General features: G+C 46.9%; 1 protein-coding gene across 1 annotated transcript in view; it reads left to right on the top strand.

The window, feature by feature from the left end:
* Nucleotides 1-19,890, top strand: part of DLGAP2 (DLG associated protein 2) — a 784,363-nt gene that overhangs the window by 418,558 nt on the left and 345,915 nt on the right. Inside the window, 1 exon segment of the mRNA XM_045055166.1 lies at nt 16,036-16,068. Coding sequence (XP_044911101.1) covers nt 16,036-16,068 — 33 coding nt within the window.

Here is a 19,890-nt window from a genome sequence, read left to right on the forward strand (position 1 = left end):
GGGCGCACTGACCACAGGTGGCATGTTACATTTGTCCTTGGGACTCCCTGATTAATACATGCCTCCCTTACTTGAAGGTAAGCCCTGGATGTGGGGGAGAGAAACCTGCAATGAATGGATGAATGAGTGAATGAATGAGGGAAGGAAGGAAGGAAGGAAGGAAGGAAGGAAGGAAGGAAGGAAGGAAGGAAGGAAGGAAGGAAGGAAAATCTCCTCGGCTGGTTCAATATCATCTCAAGCATTCTGCTCTCTGCAAACGTGTTCCTGACCTGTCCCCAGGCAAACTCCAGCATTCTTAACCCTATTTTCCACTTTCCATTACTGTATTTTATTATGCGTACATGTTCCCTCCTCCACGGACATGGGCTCCTCGCACTCAGCGACTCAGCATGGGGCCTGCCTCACGGTGGGCTCTCCCAATCTTCGCACTAAATGAAGAGGGGGCCACCAATGAGCGGGGAGCAGGTGGGAGCCTCCAAACCCTAACACAAATACACTCTGTGCTGAGTTTCACCAAGTGGGAACCCCCTGGCCGGCAGAGCTTTTGTGGGGAGGAAATGGGATTCTGCCAGGCCTTGGCACCTGTATATTTTACTAAAGCTGCACTACGTCCCTTTCCACAAATACCCATAAACCCACATCCTTGCAGACTATGGCCGTTTCCACTGCTGAGCTGCCCAGGACTCGACATTGAGTCATGAGATATGGGGACTGGATTGTGGAGGACAAAGAGCCCCAGCTGGGAGCATTGGCTTTGGGGCAAAGCAGACTGGGCACTGGCTGGCCACGTGACTCGGGGACTTTCAAGTCTTGGACCTTGAGAAGAGGAACACAGGTGGTCAGAGGGGTGGGGGGCGGGGGTGGGGGCTGGCAGCAACCACCCTGGGAAGAAGGACCCAGAGGTACCCATGTTTCTCAGAGGGAGCCCCCAACGCCCCATCTGGCGAGGAGGCCTGTGCACACGCCCAGCGTTTGCTGGACCAGGAACTGACCGCGCTCCTCCTGTTTTTTTCTGTTCTTCCCTGCAGTTGTTTTCTCTGATGGTGATTCTGTTGTTGAGAGCTGCTCATTCCCATCTCAGGTTTCTGGTTCCCTCTCATGATAAGTCATGAAATCAGTTACTTTCCACTTTCCTCACATTAATTTGAGAAGTTGGGTAACTGCATCGCTCGTTGGATTTTCCCTGTGTGGCCCTGTTACTTTCCTAAGTGGGATTTAAAACAAACCAATTGGGCATTATTTCCTCGCATTCCACAGCCTACTTGTGTGGGGCCTTCCGTCCCACAACCGCTGCTTTCCTCCTGTCTTCCAGGAGCCCTCAGCAGTCACTGTCTTACCTCTGCACCTTCTCTCAGTTGCTCGTCCACCTGCTACCACAGAAGTCTTTCTGAAACACAAGTTTGTTTATGTAGCAGCCTTGCTTAAAACCCCTGAGTAGCTTCATTGTCCCAGAGGGTGGAGCCCCACCCCTGGGACTTATTCTTTTATTAAGCAAATTAAGCAAGCTGATTAGGCCCCTAGAATGTGACCCTGCCTGCCCTTCCTGGTTCAAGCTCTGCTTCAGATATGCCCAGCCGTCTTTAGGCTTGCCTATATGCTGGAGGTTCGTTCTTGTTTCAGAGGACATGATGCAGGTACAGGATGGATTTATTCGTGCACATATGCGTCTTCTGCACAACTAACTCTGTACTCCAGTTCGCAGCCCGTGTTGGACACTGTAGCCAGGCGCTCAAATAATCATTGTACAAATGATGCATCATAGAACATTTTCACTTAACATTGCATAACGTGGATTGTAGATGTGCACTAAAGGCTGTGCGTACGTATGTATATATATGTGTGTGTGTATACATATATGTATATGTGTATATGCATATATGTATATATGTATGTATACATATGTATACGTACATATATGTATACACACACGTATAATCATATATATTCATTATACAATTATATATACTTATACATATGTATACAATTTGTGTGTGTATGTATATATATATGTGTATATATATATGTATACATACACATATACATATGTGTACATACATATATATATACACATATATATACATATATATATACATATATATATATACATATATATATGTATATGTATATATATATATATATAAAATCTCCTGAGGGAGAGAGACGATTCTAATGAGACTCAAGTATTACAAAAGTTGCTGCAGAAGCACAGAGAAGGAGCCATTTAATTCATTATGGAGCCCTACAGCTAACTTCCTGAAAGGATTGACATTTACAATGCATCTTAAAGAATGCATAGAATTTCAGCAAATGGTGCTGAATATCCTCACACAAAAGAATAAGGTTGGGCCCTTACCTCACATCATGCGTAAAAATTAAAGTAAAATGCAGCAAAGATTTCAATGTAAGAGCCAAAATTATAAAATGAGCACAAATCTTTGAGCTTTTAGATTAAGTAATGATTGAGCATCTGACTCTTAATCTCTTGATCAAGCCTCACATCAGGCTCTGTGCTGAGCATGCAGCCTGCTAAAGATTCTCCCTGTCTCCCTGCCCCTCCCCCACTTGTGTGTGTGTGCATGCTCGTTCTAAAAATAAACAAATAAATAAAATTTTTAAGAAGATCAAGTAATGGTTTCTTAGGGAACCAAAAGCACAAGCAACAAAACGACTAATTGAACTTCATTAAAATTAAAAATGTTTCAGAGGTCACCATCAAGAAAGTGAAAAGAAAACCCACACAATAGGGAAAATGTTTGCAAATCATATAATATATACAACTCAATAATAAAAAGACAAATAAGCCAATAAAAGAATGAACAAAGGACTTTGAATAGATATTTCTCCGAAGAAGGCATGCAGACAGCCAGTAAGTACAAGGAAAAGGGTACAACATCACTGTATGTCAGAGAAATGCAAATCAAAGCCACATTGGGATACTATTTCACACCCATTAGGGTGGCTTTCATCAGAGATAGCTAGTAACAAGTGTTGGCCAGACAATGGAGAAATTGGAACCCTCACACTCTACTGTTGTTTGGGAATGTAAAATGGTGTAGCCACTTGTGAAAACAGTTTGGTGTTTCCTCAAAATGCTAAACGTAGAGTTACCATATGACCAGAAATTCCATTCCTTGGTGTATATCCAAGAGAAGTGAAACATATGTCCACTCAAAAACTTGAACATGAATATTTAGAGGGGCATTATTCGTAAGAGTCAAAAAGTGCAAACAACCCAAGTATCCAACAACCAAGAAATGGGTAAATAAATGATGAATATCCATACATTGGAATATTATTTAATGATCAAAAGGAAGTATGACACATGCTATATAGCAGAATAAACCTTGAAAACATCTTGCTAAGTGAAGTTGGTCACATATTATAAGCATATAGGATTCCAGTCACATAAATTGTCCAGAATGGGCAAATATATACAGAAATTAGCAGAGTGGTTTCCAGGGGCTGAGAAGATGAGGACTGGAGGTGGACTGCTAAAGGGTAGAGGGTGGAAATGTTCTCAGATTGATTGTGGCAATGGTCGCACATCTCTGTGAATATGCTGAAAGCCACTGAATTGTACACTTTATTTTATTATTATTTTTTAAATGTTTATTCATTTTTGAGAGACAGGGCATGAGCAGGGGAGGGGCAGAGAGAGAGGGAGACACAGAATCCAAAACAGGCTCCAGGCTCTGAGCTGTCAGCAGAGAGCCCGATGTGGGGCTCGAACCCACGAACCATGAGATCATGACCTGAGCCGAGTCGGACGCTCAACCGACTGAGCCACCCAGGTGCCCCTGAATTGTACACATTAAATGGGTGAATTGTATGTAAGTGGTATCTGAAAAGAGCTGTTATTTTTTTATTTGTATTTTTTTAAGTTTATATGTTTATTTTGAGAGAGAGACACAGAAAGCAAGCAGAGAAGTGGGAAAAAGAGAGAGAGAGAGAGAAAGAGAGAGAGAGAGAATCTCAAGCAGGCTCCACACTGTCATTGCAAATCCTGATGCGGGGCTCAAACTTGTGAACCACGAGCTTGGACCTGAACTGAAACCAAGTGTCAGCACTTAACTGACTGAGCCACCCAGGCACTCCCAGAGCTATTATTTCTAAAAATCACTAAGGAAAAAGGAGGAGTAGTCATTTGCCAGACAAGGGCAGAAGGACGCACTCATGAATGATGCAGTGTGCAAAGACCCAGGGCTACACAACAGCCTGGCTTGATCTGAGAGGGCTGTGTGGTCCTGGGTGGGTGTAGTGCAGCCTAGCGGAGGGCGGGAGAGGTGCCTTCTATTCCTCACTGAGAAGTGAAGGCTGTTATAATTTAGGAAATCGATCTCCTGACAGGTCAGAGCAGGGGAGTAATGACACTTTTAACTTTCACATTAAAATTTTGTGTTGAATTTTGTTCCTGTTATTTGTGTGCTATCAATGACTGCCTTTCAACTCAAATGAGCACATTTGTCTCCATAAATATAGTAAATGTGTTATGGATAGGGTCCCTGTCTGTGTCTTCTAAACACTTTGTAGTCACCCTGTTAAATTTGGTCACTTTAATGTTCAGGATGTGTATAATTCACCCAAATAAAATCAATAATTTAAAAATATTTTTAAGTTTATTTATTTTCAGAGAGACAGTGTGAGCAGAGGAAGGCCAGAAAGAGGGAGAGAGAGAATCCCAAGCAGACTCTGCACTGTCAGCACAGAGCCCAGTGCAGGGTTCAAACTCATGAAATCATGAGATCATGACCTGAGCTGAAACCAAGTAGGAGGCTTAACCAATTGAGCCACCCAGGCATCCCAAAATTGATAAATTAAGGAGAGAAATTATCCTAAATCTGGAAGAGTTCTAGAAGCTGTCAGCCAAATCTGGAACTGTATAAATGAGTTTCCCACCTATAACAGTTCCACTCGGACCACGAGAAACTGAGTTGATGCTTTCGGCTACATTACTGCTTTTCAGGTTATCATCCCTCAATACTCTCCATGCCTTTCTACAAATACAACTTGTCCACGGCTGCCAAAATCTTGATGAATCTCTTAGCCACATTTCACCTCAGCTGACCCTCTGAATTCGGGGGTCACTGCTGCTGTTCTACACAGGATTTCATCATGAAGTATGAGTTTAGGAGTCCATATTTTAAATCACTTTCAGACTTGGAGACAAAGCTTCCACTGTAGCTGTGTTTGGCTCCAACTCAAGGTAATACTTCATATAGTCTGAACCATCACAAGGGCTTACTCTCTTTGAAAAATAAATTCAAGATAAATTCAAAAACATTTGTAAAGACCCTATACTTTGTCAGGTAGGTGTAACTGCCTTTCAACTTCATCCACTGCCTACAAGTGACATAAATGGAAAAGAAATAGGTTATGATGGGTCAAAAAATAGAAAATACAAATTCAAGTAAAATTAAAGTATGACAGCCACTACCTAGCGAATATTGTTTTAAATTTTACAGTGGAGTTCTTTCTGTACAGCAGTGTGAGTAATGATCCCAGACATGTCAAATAAATAACAGCCGCTGTCCATGGTACTAAATAACGCCGTGCGTATCAACTCTTGTGAATCCTGCTATGATAAATGAATACCTTGCCACGAACAAAGAAAGAGGCTTAAAACTAAGTGATATTTTGCTGATACTTTTTGAACAAACCAAGGACACACTGATGCCAGGGAAAGGATATTTGGTACAAAAGGCTCTAGTGGAAATATTTATGGCTTGTGGAAGTGAAAGTTAGCCCTGAAGCAATCTTGGACCTTCCATTACCCATGGGGCTTTAATAAGGCTCTTGTCCTGGATTTACTTATGTCATCCCAGTATTGCAGACTGTGTGGTATTTTTGTCATTTTGTATGGATTTACGTTAACTTGGCGATAATAAATTAGGTCAAGTTTTCTGAGGCTAATACTTATTCTCTGTGTATGATTATCAGAAATATATATGGAATATGAATGCTTATTTTTAAAAACATGAGCACCTGTGGGCATGCCATGCCACATTGGAAGGATACACACTGCACACACATACTTCTGCGTATGAGTCTTATATTTGTGCTGATGTGTGTGTGAGGCATATAAATAGAAGCATGAATATGCTTATGTATGTTTTTATGTATTTACATTTGTGGTTGAATATTTATATATCTATATGTATCTATACATGTATTTGTATATTTATAATGAGATCCCTATGGAAATAGTAGGCAAATGACTATACATTCATGTGAATGTAGTTGGTATGGCACAAAATGTGTAAGAGATGTTGACAAGATAATGTTGACATTATTTATAGTTGGAATTATTTATAGTACAATGTAAATCTTAGGGACACTTCCTTTTCAGAGGGGGAATTGAGTCTTTGTGTTCAAAGACTGCTCTGATGCTGAAACCTATCTGGGTACAAGTTCTGGGGAGATCCAGCCTTGGCCTCTGGACACCCCCAGTCTAGAGGGGAGAGAACACCACTTCAGCCACATATTCACATGTAAAGAACTTCATGATCCAAAAGGAAGAAGCAGAAACTAGTTCTGCCTGGTGCGCTGGTGGCAACTGCCAGCCAGGGCTGTGTTCCATGAGGCTGGTCCTCGGGGTTGGGGGCAGAGTTCCCAGCAGAGATGCCGAGCAGTCAGTATGGCATATATTGGTTCTGGGATGTCACATGTTGGCCAGACTGAGTGGCCTCTCAGTGAGTGCTGCCTCACCCAGTTCTGTCTCTTATCACACGTGGCAGCTGGTCCATCGCCATGTTTGTTCCAATGGCTCCCACCCTCCTGTTTTACCTCATACCCATACCTGGCACATCTTCTAATGTGGGGCATAACAGGTACTTGTGTCCTGCCTGAGATACTGCAAAGGGTACCACCTTTGCTGCTAGCTAATGGATCCTGGTACATATTATTATGTACATTTTGTGCATTTTGGTGATGAAACTCCTCATGGTGATAAGAATCGTGAGTGTTGTGATTTATTTAACACACAGTCATTGAGTATCTGTTGTGTGACAGGAACTATTTTAGATCTGGTGATAGAGGAACACAGTAAATAAGAATCATGCTCTCATTGTGTTTGTATTCTGTTGGGTGGGAAAGAGATGAATGTCAAGTCTTTAACCAGATGAACAAATAAATCAGTAATGAGTTTGAGGATGAACATGAGATAGGGCACTGGATAGAGACAACAGCAGAGGAGTTTGTTAAGGATGAATTTCTCAGAGCAGAGGGGGCAGCCCTGTGGTAAGGTCTGAAGGAAGAACATTCCTGAGAGAGAACAGCAGATACAAGTCCTCCTGGCCACCAGTACGTTGAGGACAGTGCCTTGTAGCCAGTGCTGACGTCAGAAGGAACAGGGGTCAGAACCTCTCAGGCATTGGGAGAACTTTAGCTGTTTTCTTAAGTGTGAGGGGGACCCACCAGAGGGCTCTCAGAGGGTGCAGCATGGTCTGACTTACGCTGTGGAGTTGCCATGCTGGACACCAGGCTGGACCTAGGAGCACCCAGGAGGCTCACCCCGGTGGAGGGCATGTTGGGTAGCTCTGGTACATGGTCTTGGCAGTTAGGATGGAGGCAGGGAGTGGGTTCATGGTGAATTTTGGAGTTACAATTTGAGAGAACTAATGATTAATTGGATGTAGGAGGGAAAGGAAATCATCAAAAACTATACCTATATTTTAGCCTTGATTAACTATGTGGATCATGATGAGATAGTGAAGTCTTGAGATACTGATCACTAGGGACCCAAACATACTCTCCAGGTTGAGTGAAAACCTGTGCATCCAGAAGGTTTTTAGGGCAGTGAATCTACTGTGTAGGATCCTGTAACGGCAGATACAAGACATGGTACATTTGTCCAAACCAGTAGAATGTACGACACCAAGAGGGACCCTGATGTAAATTGCAGAATCTGGGTGATGACGTGTCCATGTGGGCTCATCAGCTGTAACAAATGCACTATCTGGCGGGGATGCTGGTGGAGGGGGAGGCTGTGTCGGCTGGGGAGGCTGTGTCGGCTGGGGAGGCAGGGATTTAAGGGAAGTCTCTGCACCTTTCATTCAGTTTGGCTGTGAAACTAAAACAGGCTCTAAAAAGTAAAATCTATACAAAATAAAACAAGGCCAAACAACCAGTCCATCTGTCTTCACATGTTGCAGATTTAATTGGTAGGATTTACGTGGTTCTTACAGTTTGGGCTTGTGCAACAGGCAGGATCAGCTTGGCGTCATCATGCAGAGGAGGTCACTCATGGGTCATATTATCTGTGGTAGAATCATCTGCACTTTTGATGGCTCACTTTAGTGGCGATATGAAGGACTCTCTTCGTTCGGGATGCTATAACAAAGTACGGCACGCTGGGGGGCTTATCAGCATCAGAAATGTGTTTTCCCATAGTTTCAGAGGCTGGGAGTCTGGGACCAGATGCCAGTGAGGTCAGCTCCTGGTGAGGACCTCTTCCGGGGTGTCCTCACTTGGAAGAGGGAGGGGAGCCCTGGAGTCTCTTTGATAAGAGCACTGATCCCATCGTGGGGGCTCCACCCTCATGACCTCATCACCTTCCAAAGGGCTGGCCTCCTAATACCATCACCTTGCAGGTAAGATTTCAGCATATGAATTTAGGGGGCGGCAGGGGTGGAGACATAGACAATCAGTCCATTGCACATATGACCCAGCAACCCCACTTTTGAGTATATGGACAGAACAAATGAAAGCAAGGACCCAGACCCTGGTACACTATGTTCGCGGCAGCATTACTGACAGTAGCCGGAAGGTGGAAGTGATTCAGAGGTCCAAGGATGGGCAAGTGGATAGACAAATAGTGGCTTGTCCCTGCAGTAGAACATTAGTCAGCCTTAAACAGGAAGGAAATTCACCCACAGGACGAGTTGTGAAGACATTGTGCTCAGTAAGCTGAGCTTGCGGGCTAGGATCTTAGCATATGAAGTGAGGGAGCACAGACCCTCCGTGCACTGCGAGAACCCCTGGAGATCCACAGGAACAGCCCATTGGGAGGCCGTGGTGTGTTGGGCAAGAGTGAGAACTCGGACGCTGGGGACATGGCGCTGTATGTGGTGGGTATGGTTGAATACGGGGGAAAGGCAAACGCCGGGTTGCTCAGGCCCAGACTGAGGGGCGGGGGGCGTCTCTGCCCGAACGGTGGGTCTCAGCGGCCACTGCTGGGCCTGGGGTCTGCAGATCTGGGCTCGGGGAAGGCTGTTGGCATAAGGGAGTGGCAGTTGAGCCATGAATTTGGGGAGCTCCCCCAAGGAGGCCACGGAAGATGAGGCACCAGTGGACCGAGAGCAGGACCCTGGGGGCATTAGCTTTTAGGAGAGCCGTCCATTGTATTGGCTGTGATGTCGCAGTCACTGTATTGGGGTACATCCTTGGGAACCAGGAATCAGGTTCGACACAAGCTTCCTTCATGCGGTTGCAGGGACAGCGGCTGATTTAACGGGGAGATCGGCTTGTGCATGTTTTGTTGGCGAGAACGGAAATGCCAAGAGCACATCATGTTCAGCATTCGTGGGTGCCATGGATGTATTTCAGGAGCAATTTCACACAAATAAATTGAAATAAATTGCTGGTCCTGGCTATTAACTTGCCTGCATGGCTGGCCCGTGACTTGATTTCTTTAGACTTCTCTTTTCCTGACTGAATGAAAGAAGTAATAATGCTGGTATTTACATATAGTTGTCACAGGAGTTAATAAGATCGGAGTCATGAGGAGCTTGAAATTTCGTAGATAAAATTGGCACAGAATGGAGTGACCCTTGGATTATTTGCGGACAAGCCATTTACTCTGCAGCTCAGTCTTCACCCTGGCGTACCTCTGCCGGCAGTGAGCGTGCATCCCAGCAAGTGATGTCGGGACCCTGGTTTTGCTCAGAGATCCCAGTCGATTATTTAACTTTCCTAAGTCAAACTTACTCTGAAGGTGAATCAGCTCCCCAGAAGCATTCCGGAGTCAAAGATGACATTTAGGGACATGACGGCTGGAAACGGGAGGGGCAGAAGCAGGCACTCACAGGTGACTCAGGTCAGAGGCAGCTGGAGGGCCTCCCGGCCCTGCCGAGTGCCTGCCACTCCCACAGTTGTGGACGGTCCAGTGCTCCACACGGCCGTTTGCTGTTCGGGTCACAACTGTGTCCTCAGGGAGAGGGGAAGGACGGAGGGAGGCGTCCTTGGAGATACGTGAGCATCCCACGTTAGCGCTGATCCTGAAGTTGTGATCGTATGTGTTATGACGGATCCAGAGTGGAGAGAGGTCGATGACCAGCAAACAGGGGCTTCCAGACATCTGTCTGTGGACTTTATATTTTGTTCCCTATGGCCTATTGCTTTTTTAAAGCTACTGATTTCTGGGTTTGCCTTCACATTTTTAAATTTTGTATAATAAAATCTCATTGGAATTCTGTTGACATTCAATTATTTGATTGAGTGAATGGTCCTACCCTCCAGTCACCACTTAACAGCGGGGCATACGTGCAGCCAGCGTGTGGCCCAGCTACATGGCTTCTCGTGGGATTTCTTCTCGTGTTTCTCAAGTATTGAAGATTTAACGGGGGTGCACATTAAGAGATGAGAAAGAGATAGCATGGAACAATATTCTGCTTAATGGAACACTTTGAAAATGGTTAGAAATAGAACTTGCATAATTTCCTTCCCCAGACGCTTATGCAGACTCCTTTCCCAAGAGGGCCACACCTCACCTAGAGAACTCCTACTGATCCTTCAAAGCCCCGGTCCCTCTTGCTGTCCCTGCAAGCGCTCCCATCTTTCGGGGCTACATGTGCGTTGCTACATTTCTCCTCCCTCAGGCACAGCTCTTACAGTATTGTAACTGGCTCCTATCGTCAGTGTCTGCCCACGTGAGGTGATTCTTATCTTTGTAGAAAAATGATCAGTGAACGTTCTTACTGAACTGCTAACATTTGGTGACTGATCACCGTGTGCTACGTTTGGGGATAAGTCATCTTCATGATTATCCCATTTACTTTGGAACACCCTTGGAGTAGAATCTATTACTCTCCTAGATAGTGTAATCGCGTCCTGTTTATTTTGAAATTGGAACGAGGGCAAACTCAGATGATTGTCATACTAACAGCTAATATTTAGGGACTGGATTTGTGTCAGAAATTTTTTTTCCTTTATACTTAACCTGTTTGCATTTTTAAAATGCTTTTCAAATGAAAAGTTAGCCTAAGTTTGCTGAGAGCTTCAGGTTATACTCCTTGTCCGTAACCCGTACTTTCACTCCTGTTGCCACATATCCCTAGAAATCATCGGATATAAATCCACTGTTTGTCACTCTCGGCTTTGCTCTGCATTTATCCGTGTACAGCACCCAGTGTATCGTAACAGTATTTTCAGTGCGTATCAGCAGCCCTGGCACACAGTAGGCTCTCTACATGTTGAAAAATATTAACACGCTTTCAAAAATGGAAATGAGATATGATATTCTATGCTTTCCTCTTTTTACTTTTGAGATATTCCCATTTTAGCTCCTAAGACCCCCTGGTGTCAATGGTCGTGACCCAGTTAAGCTGTTCCTTGGCTATGGATAGGTTACTTGAGCTGTTGCACCATCATATTATCACATAGCCGTGAAATCATAGAGTTCCATGTCCCGGTGCCATTAAGCATGTGGACGGGTGATCTTGTTCATGTGATCTTTGCGGAGGGTGTTCACACTGTGTGCATGTTTGGGGGGCACTAGTGGTGACAGTGCTGCTCTGCCCGCGTGGTGCCCACAGGTCTGACTTGCTCCCCACCCCCCATCCAGAGGATGGCTTCGCACTCCACCTCTGGTGGCCCCTGTGCTGCAGCATTTCCCTGGGATGAGAGCCATGGGGTCTCCTGCAGCTTTGAGACTGGGGAGGACAGACATAAGCTACGAGGTCTTGGTCCCCGTTAGTCGCGGCCCCAGCTGGAGGGAGGCAGGGGAATATGTGAGGAGCAGCAAATTAATACAGTTGGCACAGGGGCGCCTGGGTGGCTCAGTCGGTTGAGCGACTTTGGCTCAGGTCATGATCTCACAGTCTGTGAGTTTGAGCCCCGCATCAGGTTCTGTGCTGACAGCTCAGAGCCTGGAGCCTGCTTCAGATTCTGTGTCTCCCTCTCTCTCTGCCCCTCCCCCACTCACACTCTGTCTCTCTCTCTCTGAAAAATAAACAAACATTTAAAAAAAAATACAGTTGGCACAGCAGCCCAACGCCGGGCCCTCCACCGCCCCTGCCTGCCTTCCTGCTGCCAACCTGGGTCTGCTGTCCTCTGTCCAGCCACACCGCCCAGCCCACGGCCAGCCCCACCCACACCGCCCAGCCCACGGCCAGCCCCACCCACACCGTCCAGCCCACGGCCAGCCCCACCCACACCGTCCAGCCCACGGCCAGCACCACCCACACCGTCCAGCCCACGGCCAGCACCACCCACACCGCCCAGCCCACGGCCAGCACCACCCACACCGCCCAGCCCAAGGCCAGCACCACCCACACCGTCCAGCCCACGGCCAGCACCACCCACACCGTCCAGCCCACGGCCAGCGGGAGAGACCCTACATGTGTGCATGCTTCACACTTACACTGAAAGCCATCGCTCTGAAAACACGTGTAGCAATTTAGAGTAACCTCAACACGTAAAATGCCTTACGGATTCACACGGGAGACGTAGCCGTCCCTCACTTTGGGAAGATTATGCCAAAGCAAGAGCGGGTTAGGCTTTCACGGTTCGTGTTTTGTAGTTTGGGGAATACGCCGATCCTTCCAAGGCTGCGTCTGGTTCAGGTATAGATTATGGGCACATAAGATCATCAGGCAGATTTCTCTATCTTATGTCAATTAGCATAAATTAGTGTAGTCTTCTAATTTAAATGAGACTCTGTACTAATGATGATGAATTCACAGTGTATCCAGTTTAATTCCCTTCTACATTGTGTCTCTTTTTTTAATGGGTGTTCCTGAGGGAAGACAGGGTAGATCACATGCTCCTCCCTCCCGCCCACGTTGGGTAAATACTTAAGCTCATCAAACAGCTCACCTTTCTGTGAAACTTCCCCAGCGCATTTCCGGCAGAAAAAATGGTTGTAATGTGTATGTTCACTGTGCTTTGCGTGAGTTCAGGGAGAGTCCCCAGTGCTGGGCAGGCCTGCTGTCCTTAGGTTTCCGGACAGTCAGCTCCCAGGGCACTTAGGGAGGGGAGAGTCTGGTGCCCTGACGGTCAGGGACTTAGGAGGAAATGTCATTATTATGAGGTCAACAGGCCACCATTGACAGGGGTCACTGGTCTCAGCTTAAATTGTCATCTTGGAATATCTTCCTGATTGTGAGGATGATGATGTCTATGATCCATGTAAAGTGGGGAACAGCACTTGGCCCCAGCCGCCTTCCACACACAGGCTGGCTGGTTCCCTCACGTGAAAACCTGTGCTTGAGACTCGGAGCACATGGAATTTCCGGTGCTCCCTGGGGTCGTTCTCACCAGTGTGGCAGTGGGTCCCCCAGGGATGCATTTGTCACAGACAAATGGAAGGCCTCGCCACCCTGCTAACAGTCCCTGCAGCTCACGGCAGAAGGCCCACGACGGAGCTTTACAGGAAATAGTTGGACTATACCAAAGAGTGACGAGTTAGTCATGTTGTGTCCTGCCTGGGCTTAGAACACAGAGGATGATGGTTTCTTACCTGTGATCTTGCTGGAAATAATTTTTTTAAGGATAAGGCCTAGGTGCATTAATAATGAACTCCAAAATGGCATTTGCTTAAGCCTTGGACTCTGGAGAAGTTAATGTTGCCCGTGGTCAAACTGACATGCTTCCCCAGGCGCCTGGTGATCTTTGATTCACAGAATTGAATTCACCGTCAGTTACTGTGCTCTGATCATTATTGTGTGATCACTGTGCCTTGAACTTGGTGGATAATTCTGACACCTGACCTGTGATGGGGATTAGATGTACTGAGAAATCCTATATTCCTGGGTCAGGTTAGCACTTCGGGATGAGTGGGGATGCCAGTGTCTGAACTACATCCTACTTGAGCAGCCTGGTGTTGAGTTCCAGTCTCTTGTAGGGGAAGGAAGGGTGGACGGAGGTCCTGGCTGAGGCTGGGCTGAGAAGTAAATCTGGCTCTCCCATGTGAGTGGCTCTGAACTCACGGCCGCCCTTGGCCCCAGGCTGCCCGCCTCCCTGGTCCCCTTCCCCAGCTCCTTGGTCTACTAGGGAGACCTGAGCCATCACCTCTTTCTCCCCCATAGACACACATGCCTCCCAGAGGCCCCAGGAGAAGTTCCATTTCTGTCTATCCTGTCACCATGAGGAGAGCCGGGGCCGGGGGACATCAGACTCCTGTGTCATCGTGTGGCCAGGAAAAGGTCCCTTAGTGCAGGCAGCTCACCCACAGGGGAGGCAACAAGGGGTCTCCAGCATCATCTGGGGTGTGCTCGGCATCGTAGCCACAGTGCGCCACAGAGAAGGCAGATAGCGCTGTGCAAGGGGGGCCTGGCTTTTGAGATTTGAGTGATTCTCCTGGGGTGTCGCTGGGCACTGGGCGAGAGGTCCCTACTTCCTGTTTCCTGTGGATCCCCGATCAGTGGTGCTGTGAATTCTTTGCTTATCTCTGCATCGATCACTGGCGTCCGCTCCTGTGGCTGCAGGGATGTGGCCTCAGTGCTGTGCCAGCTGCCCTGTGTCCTGACCCCAGGCCTAAGTCCTGAGCCCACGTCTGTGTGCTTCTAGACCTTGGCGTGGTGTCCGAGGGAGCGAGGCCCCTGCACCTAGTTGTGGCGTCTCCGTTGAACACTCTGGCTCCCCCGTTTTCTGGACTCCCTCACTTGTCCCCGCCCAGCCTGTCCTGGCCACCAAGGTGGTCCTACCACAGACTGATGAACACACCACACACCACACTCCCCACTTCAGAAACCATTCCAGGCTCCTAATTTTACATTAAAAGAAAAAAAAAAAACCTCTCCGCTCCTTTTATGACTTTCAGTTCCCTTCCCAAACTGCCGGCAGTGTCTCCTCCCCACTTATCTGATGCTGATGCCCGCCAGCCCTGTCCTGTCCTGCAGCCAGACTTGTCACTCGTCACTGGCCGTCTGCCTTCTCCCAAGCCTGTCCTCTGACTTGGATGCTCTTGTGCTATATTCCTCTCTACTGAAAATCCTACGTGTCCTTCACGACTCGGCCCAGACGGTCTCTTCCCTGAGCCCTTTGCTGCTCCTTGGGGTTGGAGTGGAAGGAGGCCACATTCCCCCGAGTGCCCGGTGCCTGGTGGGCTGAATGAACGCCTTTGTCACTCAGCCCTCCCGTCCCTGCGTGGAGGATACCAGTGTCCCCATTCTGGAGCCACGGGGGTGAGTCACCTGCCCAGAGTTACTCAGGAAGGTGGACAGTGACCTGGAGCCAAAGTCTGACCTCTTCCTCCAAAAGACAAATATCTTATAGTCATTTGCACCTACGTTTACTGTATTGTGTTTGTTACGGTCATTTCCCTACGTGAATGCCACACCCCCAAGTGTCTTGGTGTGTTTTGCAGGGCCTGACGCAGAGGCATGGTCCTGCTCAGTGAGGACACTCAGTGCTTATAGGCTTTGTGTTTTTACTGAGATATAGTATCATCCTTTCGCTCATAATTGTGTGTGCCTGGAAGCAGATACAAGAGTTGTAATCATAGTAAAGGTTTAGATGTTAAATTAGGTGATACAACATAACATTTATTTCAGCTAAGTGATTTGTGTTGAGTCATACACAGTCATGAAAACATGTTTAATGTGTGCATGTGCATATGACAAAGATCAGTATTCTGCTAAAATGTCATATATGAAGTATTTGCTAAGGTAGTTTCTCTAAAACGGAGTTTGCTCAGGTGCGGGAGCCGTGCTGGCTGTGGGCGTGGAGATGGCCACCAATGTCTGTGAGGCAGGTGGACGCAGCTGGACGGCACCCGTCTCTCCAGCGGGCGGTCTGTCATTGCTCTGTCGTTTAACCTGTGGCACCAGCTGGAGACCCCTCAGTAACGGCCTCTCTCTCTCTCTCTTCTGTTTGCAGAATCCCAGTGCACCCTCTGCGGGGAGCCGGAAGGTGAGTGTACTCGTCTGTACCACCCCTGCCTCCCGTGGGCGTGGCGGGGGCTCCACGGTGGCTCATATGTTGTGTTGGACGGTGACAGACGGCGGTGAGGCGCGCCCAAGCGCGTGTTACAAATTGGAAGCATTCTTCAAGGTGTTTGATGGAAAATGGATAAAATCATCTGTGTGGTGTATGGGAGGAGGGTAGGGAGGAGGTAATTTCCCTAGGAAAGTGGAATCACGACCAAATTACAGCATTTTTCCTTTTTGTTTTGGATTTAGAGATTTTCATCCGGTTTCTCCGGGTAATAAATGCCAGCATTAGAAATACGTATTTCTTGGCTTTCAATATATTAGCAAAAGTCCTGATGAGCCTCCTATGAAATAGGACCTCGGAAAACCATTCCTTAGTATTAGTGACTAAATCTGAGAGACACAGCATGAACTTTGCTGGTGATCAGCAATATTAAACAATGAACGATAATTTGAATTTTATGTGTCTACAATACTTTTCAAAGTAGAGCTCCTGGTGATATGATTTAACTATCTTCCAAAATTGTTAAGGCCAAAATCTGTCACATTTTTCAGTGTCATAATAAAAAATAAAATGCAGTCAGCACAGGACCTCCGCTAATGGGGGGATTGATTTCCGGGGTCAGAGCAGTAACTTCTCGCTTGGCGCACTGCAGAAGCCTCACGATGGCCTCTGAAGTATGTCCACGACCCCAAAGTGACTGTGATAAGTGCACGGAGCTATGTAAGCCTAGTCATATTCACTGGAAAGATTTTTACCCACAAGCTGAAAAAAAAAAAAGTGACTATTGGGTTAACTTGGAAATTCCATCAAACACTCTTGTTTCTTCAGTTTTGTGGTTGAGATATGGCTAAGTTTTCAGAGTTCTTGCTGTGTTGTTTATGGAATTTATTACGCACAGATACGGCCGTGACAAAGTGCACTAAGTTAAAGTGTAAAGTCTTAAGTGTCACTGTTACAGAAAACACGCGACTTTGGACCCCTGGTGTTTCCAGGGTCACAGAAGAGTCGGGTGTCAGAGTCGGGGGTCGCAGAGGGCCCTCCGGGGCAGATTCCTGATGAGAGCGGCTGCCTCCTGACTGCTCTCCCAGGACCCCTCTCCCAGGTGCTGAGGGTGTGGTGGGTGCTGACAACGTTCTCCAGCGTGTCTGTGTCCTTCCGGCATTCGGAGATTCTATTCCTTCTCCTCGTACAATTTCTGTTGTCTTTCCCACGCCGGAACGTGCGCGTCACGCGACTGCTCCCTGTGCACTCCCTTTGCCCACTCCCAACATACGCGCTTTTTGCTGAACGTTTTCCGTGTGCTCCGTGCTCTGGAGAAACCCTGAGATATAAGAGAGCTGTACCTCGTGGCTTGCCCACGCCGCGTCATGCTTTCTCGTCTGCTTGGCCCTGTTCACAGTGTCTGTCGTCTGCGGTCTGTGTGCGTCCCGTGGTCTTCAGCTCTTTGCTGCTTCACGCTGTCCTGAAAGAGCAGATTTCGGTTGCCACAAATCGGTAGAGCTCGCGTGGGAGGGTGCGGTTGAATCCAGGTGGTGTTGAATCAAGGGTGCGGTTGAATCAAGGTGGGAGTCCTCGCTCAGGGATAGGTGTCTGTGTGTTTCTGTGGACACCCCGGTCGTGGGACCCCGGGGCTGACCTCCACGCCGGGGCCTTCGGCACTGCGGGCTGGGGTGGGGTCCTTCACCTGGAGCGTCCCAGCCCCACCCTGTCCGACATCAGCCCTGTGTCTGCCCGTCCTGGACAGTCGCCCCTGTGCCCCCAGCAGCCTGCTGTTGCCTCACGTTCACATGACAGACATTGTCCATGCACACCCAAGGTGTCACGATGTCAGGAGAAGAGGGAAGAGATATGGCCTTAGTCTGGGGGCAGCTCCAGCTGTAGATGTGAAACAAGACCTGCTTTGCTCAAAGAACAATCCCAGTTGTCCAACCCCAGGAGACTGAGGGGCAGGGAGACTGAGGCCGAGCCTGTGGGGCCATGGGACAGGCTGCCGCCTGTCCCCTTCTCCTCTGCGAGCCCAGTCTCTGCAGCCCATCAGCGTCTCAGATAGGCAAGCACGGTATCCGTAGATCAGAGAAAGGGAGGGAAGATTTGATGGCATGGTCTCAGCTGGGCTTTACTTTTTGAAAGGCACTATCATGCATATTCATACATTTTTAAATCGTTTAAGTAATTAGTCTAAGTGAGAGCTGCCTGAGTGCAGTGAGTGGAATCAGAAATCAGTTTTTTTGTTCCGTAATTTCTTGCAGCTTCTATGAGTTAACTCATAAAGGCTGTTGCACAGAAAGGATCAGAGCCGGAGGCTGGTGCAGAACGCAGTCAGATCCGGGCGCACTGTGCTCATTCCAGCCACAAGGTTAAGGCATCAACTCATTAAGCTTCTCTCTTTCTTGTCAGAAGGCTGTTAACAGTCTTTCTCTGCTAAACCAGTGAAGTGGGAAACACCTATTTGCATTTTAATGATTAGTTCTCTTGGAGGAAGCTAGTTCTTTGGGTTCAGATTGAATAATTAGCATTGTCTCAGATGATAATATCTGTCAGGCTGCCAGACTAGGAACAGAGTTTATGGGGTCCTGGAGACCTGAGGATGCCACAATTGGGGATCCCTGTTTCTCAGAGAACATACATTTGTAATTGTACGTGAAATGTAGACCACAATTTCAGTATGCAAATTTGCTTATACTTTCTACCTTGCAAGGTTTCTGAAATTTGGATGACTGTGTTCTCAACAGGAAAATGTTTAATGGAATTTCTTGTTACTTGTGGGTATCTTTCTCCCTAGCAAGAATATACAGACAGTTCAAGTCTGAAAGCTGCGAGGAGGGGCTGCAAGAAGGTGGAGGGGCTCCTCACTCAGCCAGACTCACCGTGCCACGGGCGGGGAGACGGGGACCATAGTGTTTTGCCACACTAGAGACCAATTTAAAAAAACAACAACGTTTAGAATCTGCTAAGGGCATTCTTGTTATAATAGTTAGCGATAGTCCTTGAGTAGTAAGACTGTCCCGATTTGTATCATGTTCTGAGTGGTTCCTGCTGTCTTTAGACACGGGAGTGACTGCACTTTAACTGGCAAGATCACGAGGTCGGTCTATGTTGATGCTGCAAGCATGACAGAGGGCTTCGTGTGATATAACCCATCAGTTTGATGCAGGAAAATACTTGAAGAGTGTATGATCCTTTCAGACTTTATTGACGGACACATGATAACACTTGCTTTTTAACCAGACCACAGGGAACGTTGCCTAGAACCACCTAGAACCACAGACGTCAATTCCTGGACACGCCTGTTTGTTTACTTTTTTATGCTTCAATTTGCTCTCCTAGCAAATAGATTTTCTGATATGGGAAGACAGATAATGGTGCCTACGAGGGTTTAGGAAGACTGATTAGAGACCCCTGCAATGGAATAACAGTGCCTTCCATCTACATTACTTAACCCAATTAAAACTAAGGAACAAATTGAGCTACTTAATATAAATTTGGTGCAAAGGAATAATGCTACAAAAACGTTTGGATGGGTTTTAGCCTGAAAGACTTTTAGCGATACTTGCCCTAAGAGCCAAAGTAGACCATTTATGGAGGCATCGATATATAGTAGATTATTTGGAAAATGTTGTTTATAAAAATTCTGGTCCCAGAGCAAAATTGAAGTTCAAAAAAAAAAAACCCACAAAATAAGAGACTTTCTTTTAAAATCTGTTTTGTTTTCTACTTTGATCATTTCAGGACACAAATTGCATACTGCTTTTAGAATTTTGGACAGACATACAGACTATTATATTTCACTACGAATAG

The sequence above is a fragment of the Felis catus genome, chromosome B1, assembly GCF_018350175.1.
Source record: "Felis catus isolate Fca126 chromosome B1, F.catus_Fca126_mat1.0, whole genome shotgun sequence".
NCBI lineage: Eukaryota > Metazoa > Chordata > Mammalia > Carnivora > Felidae > Felis > Felis catus.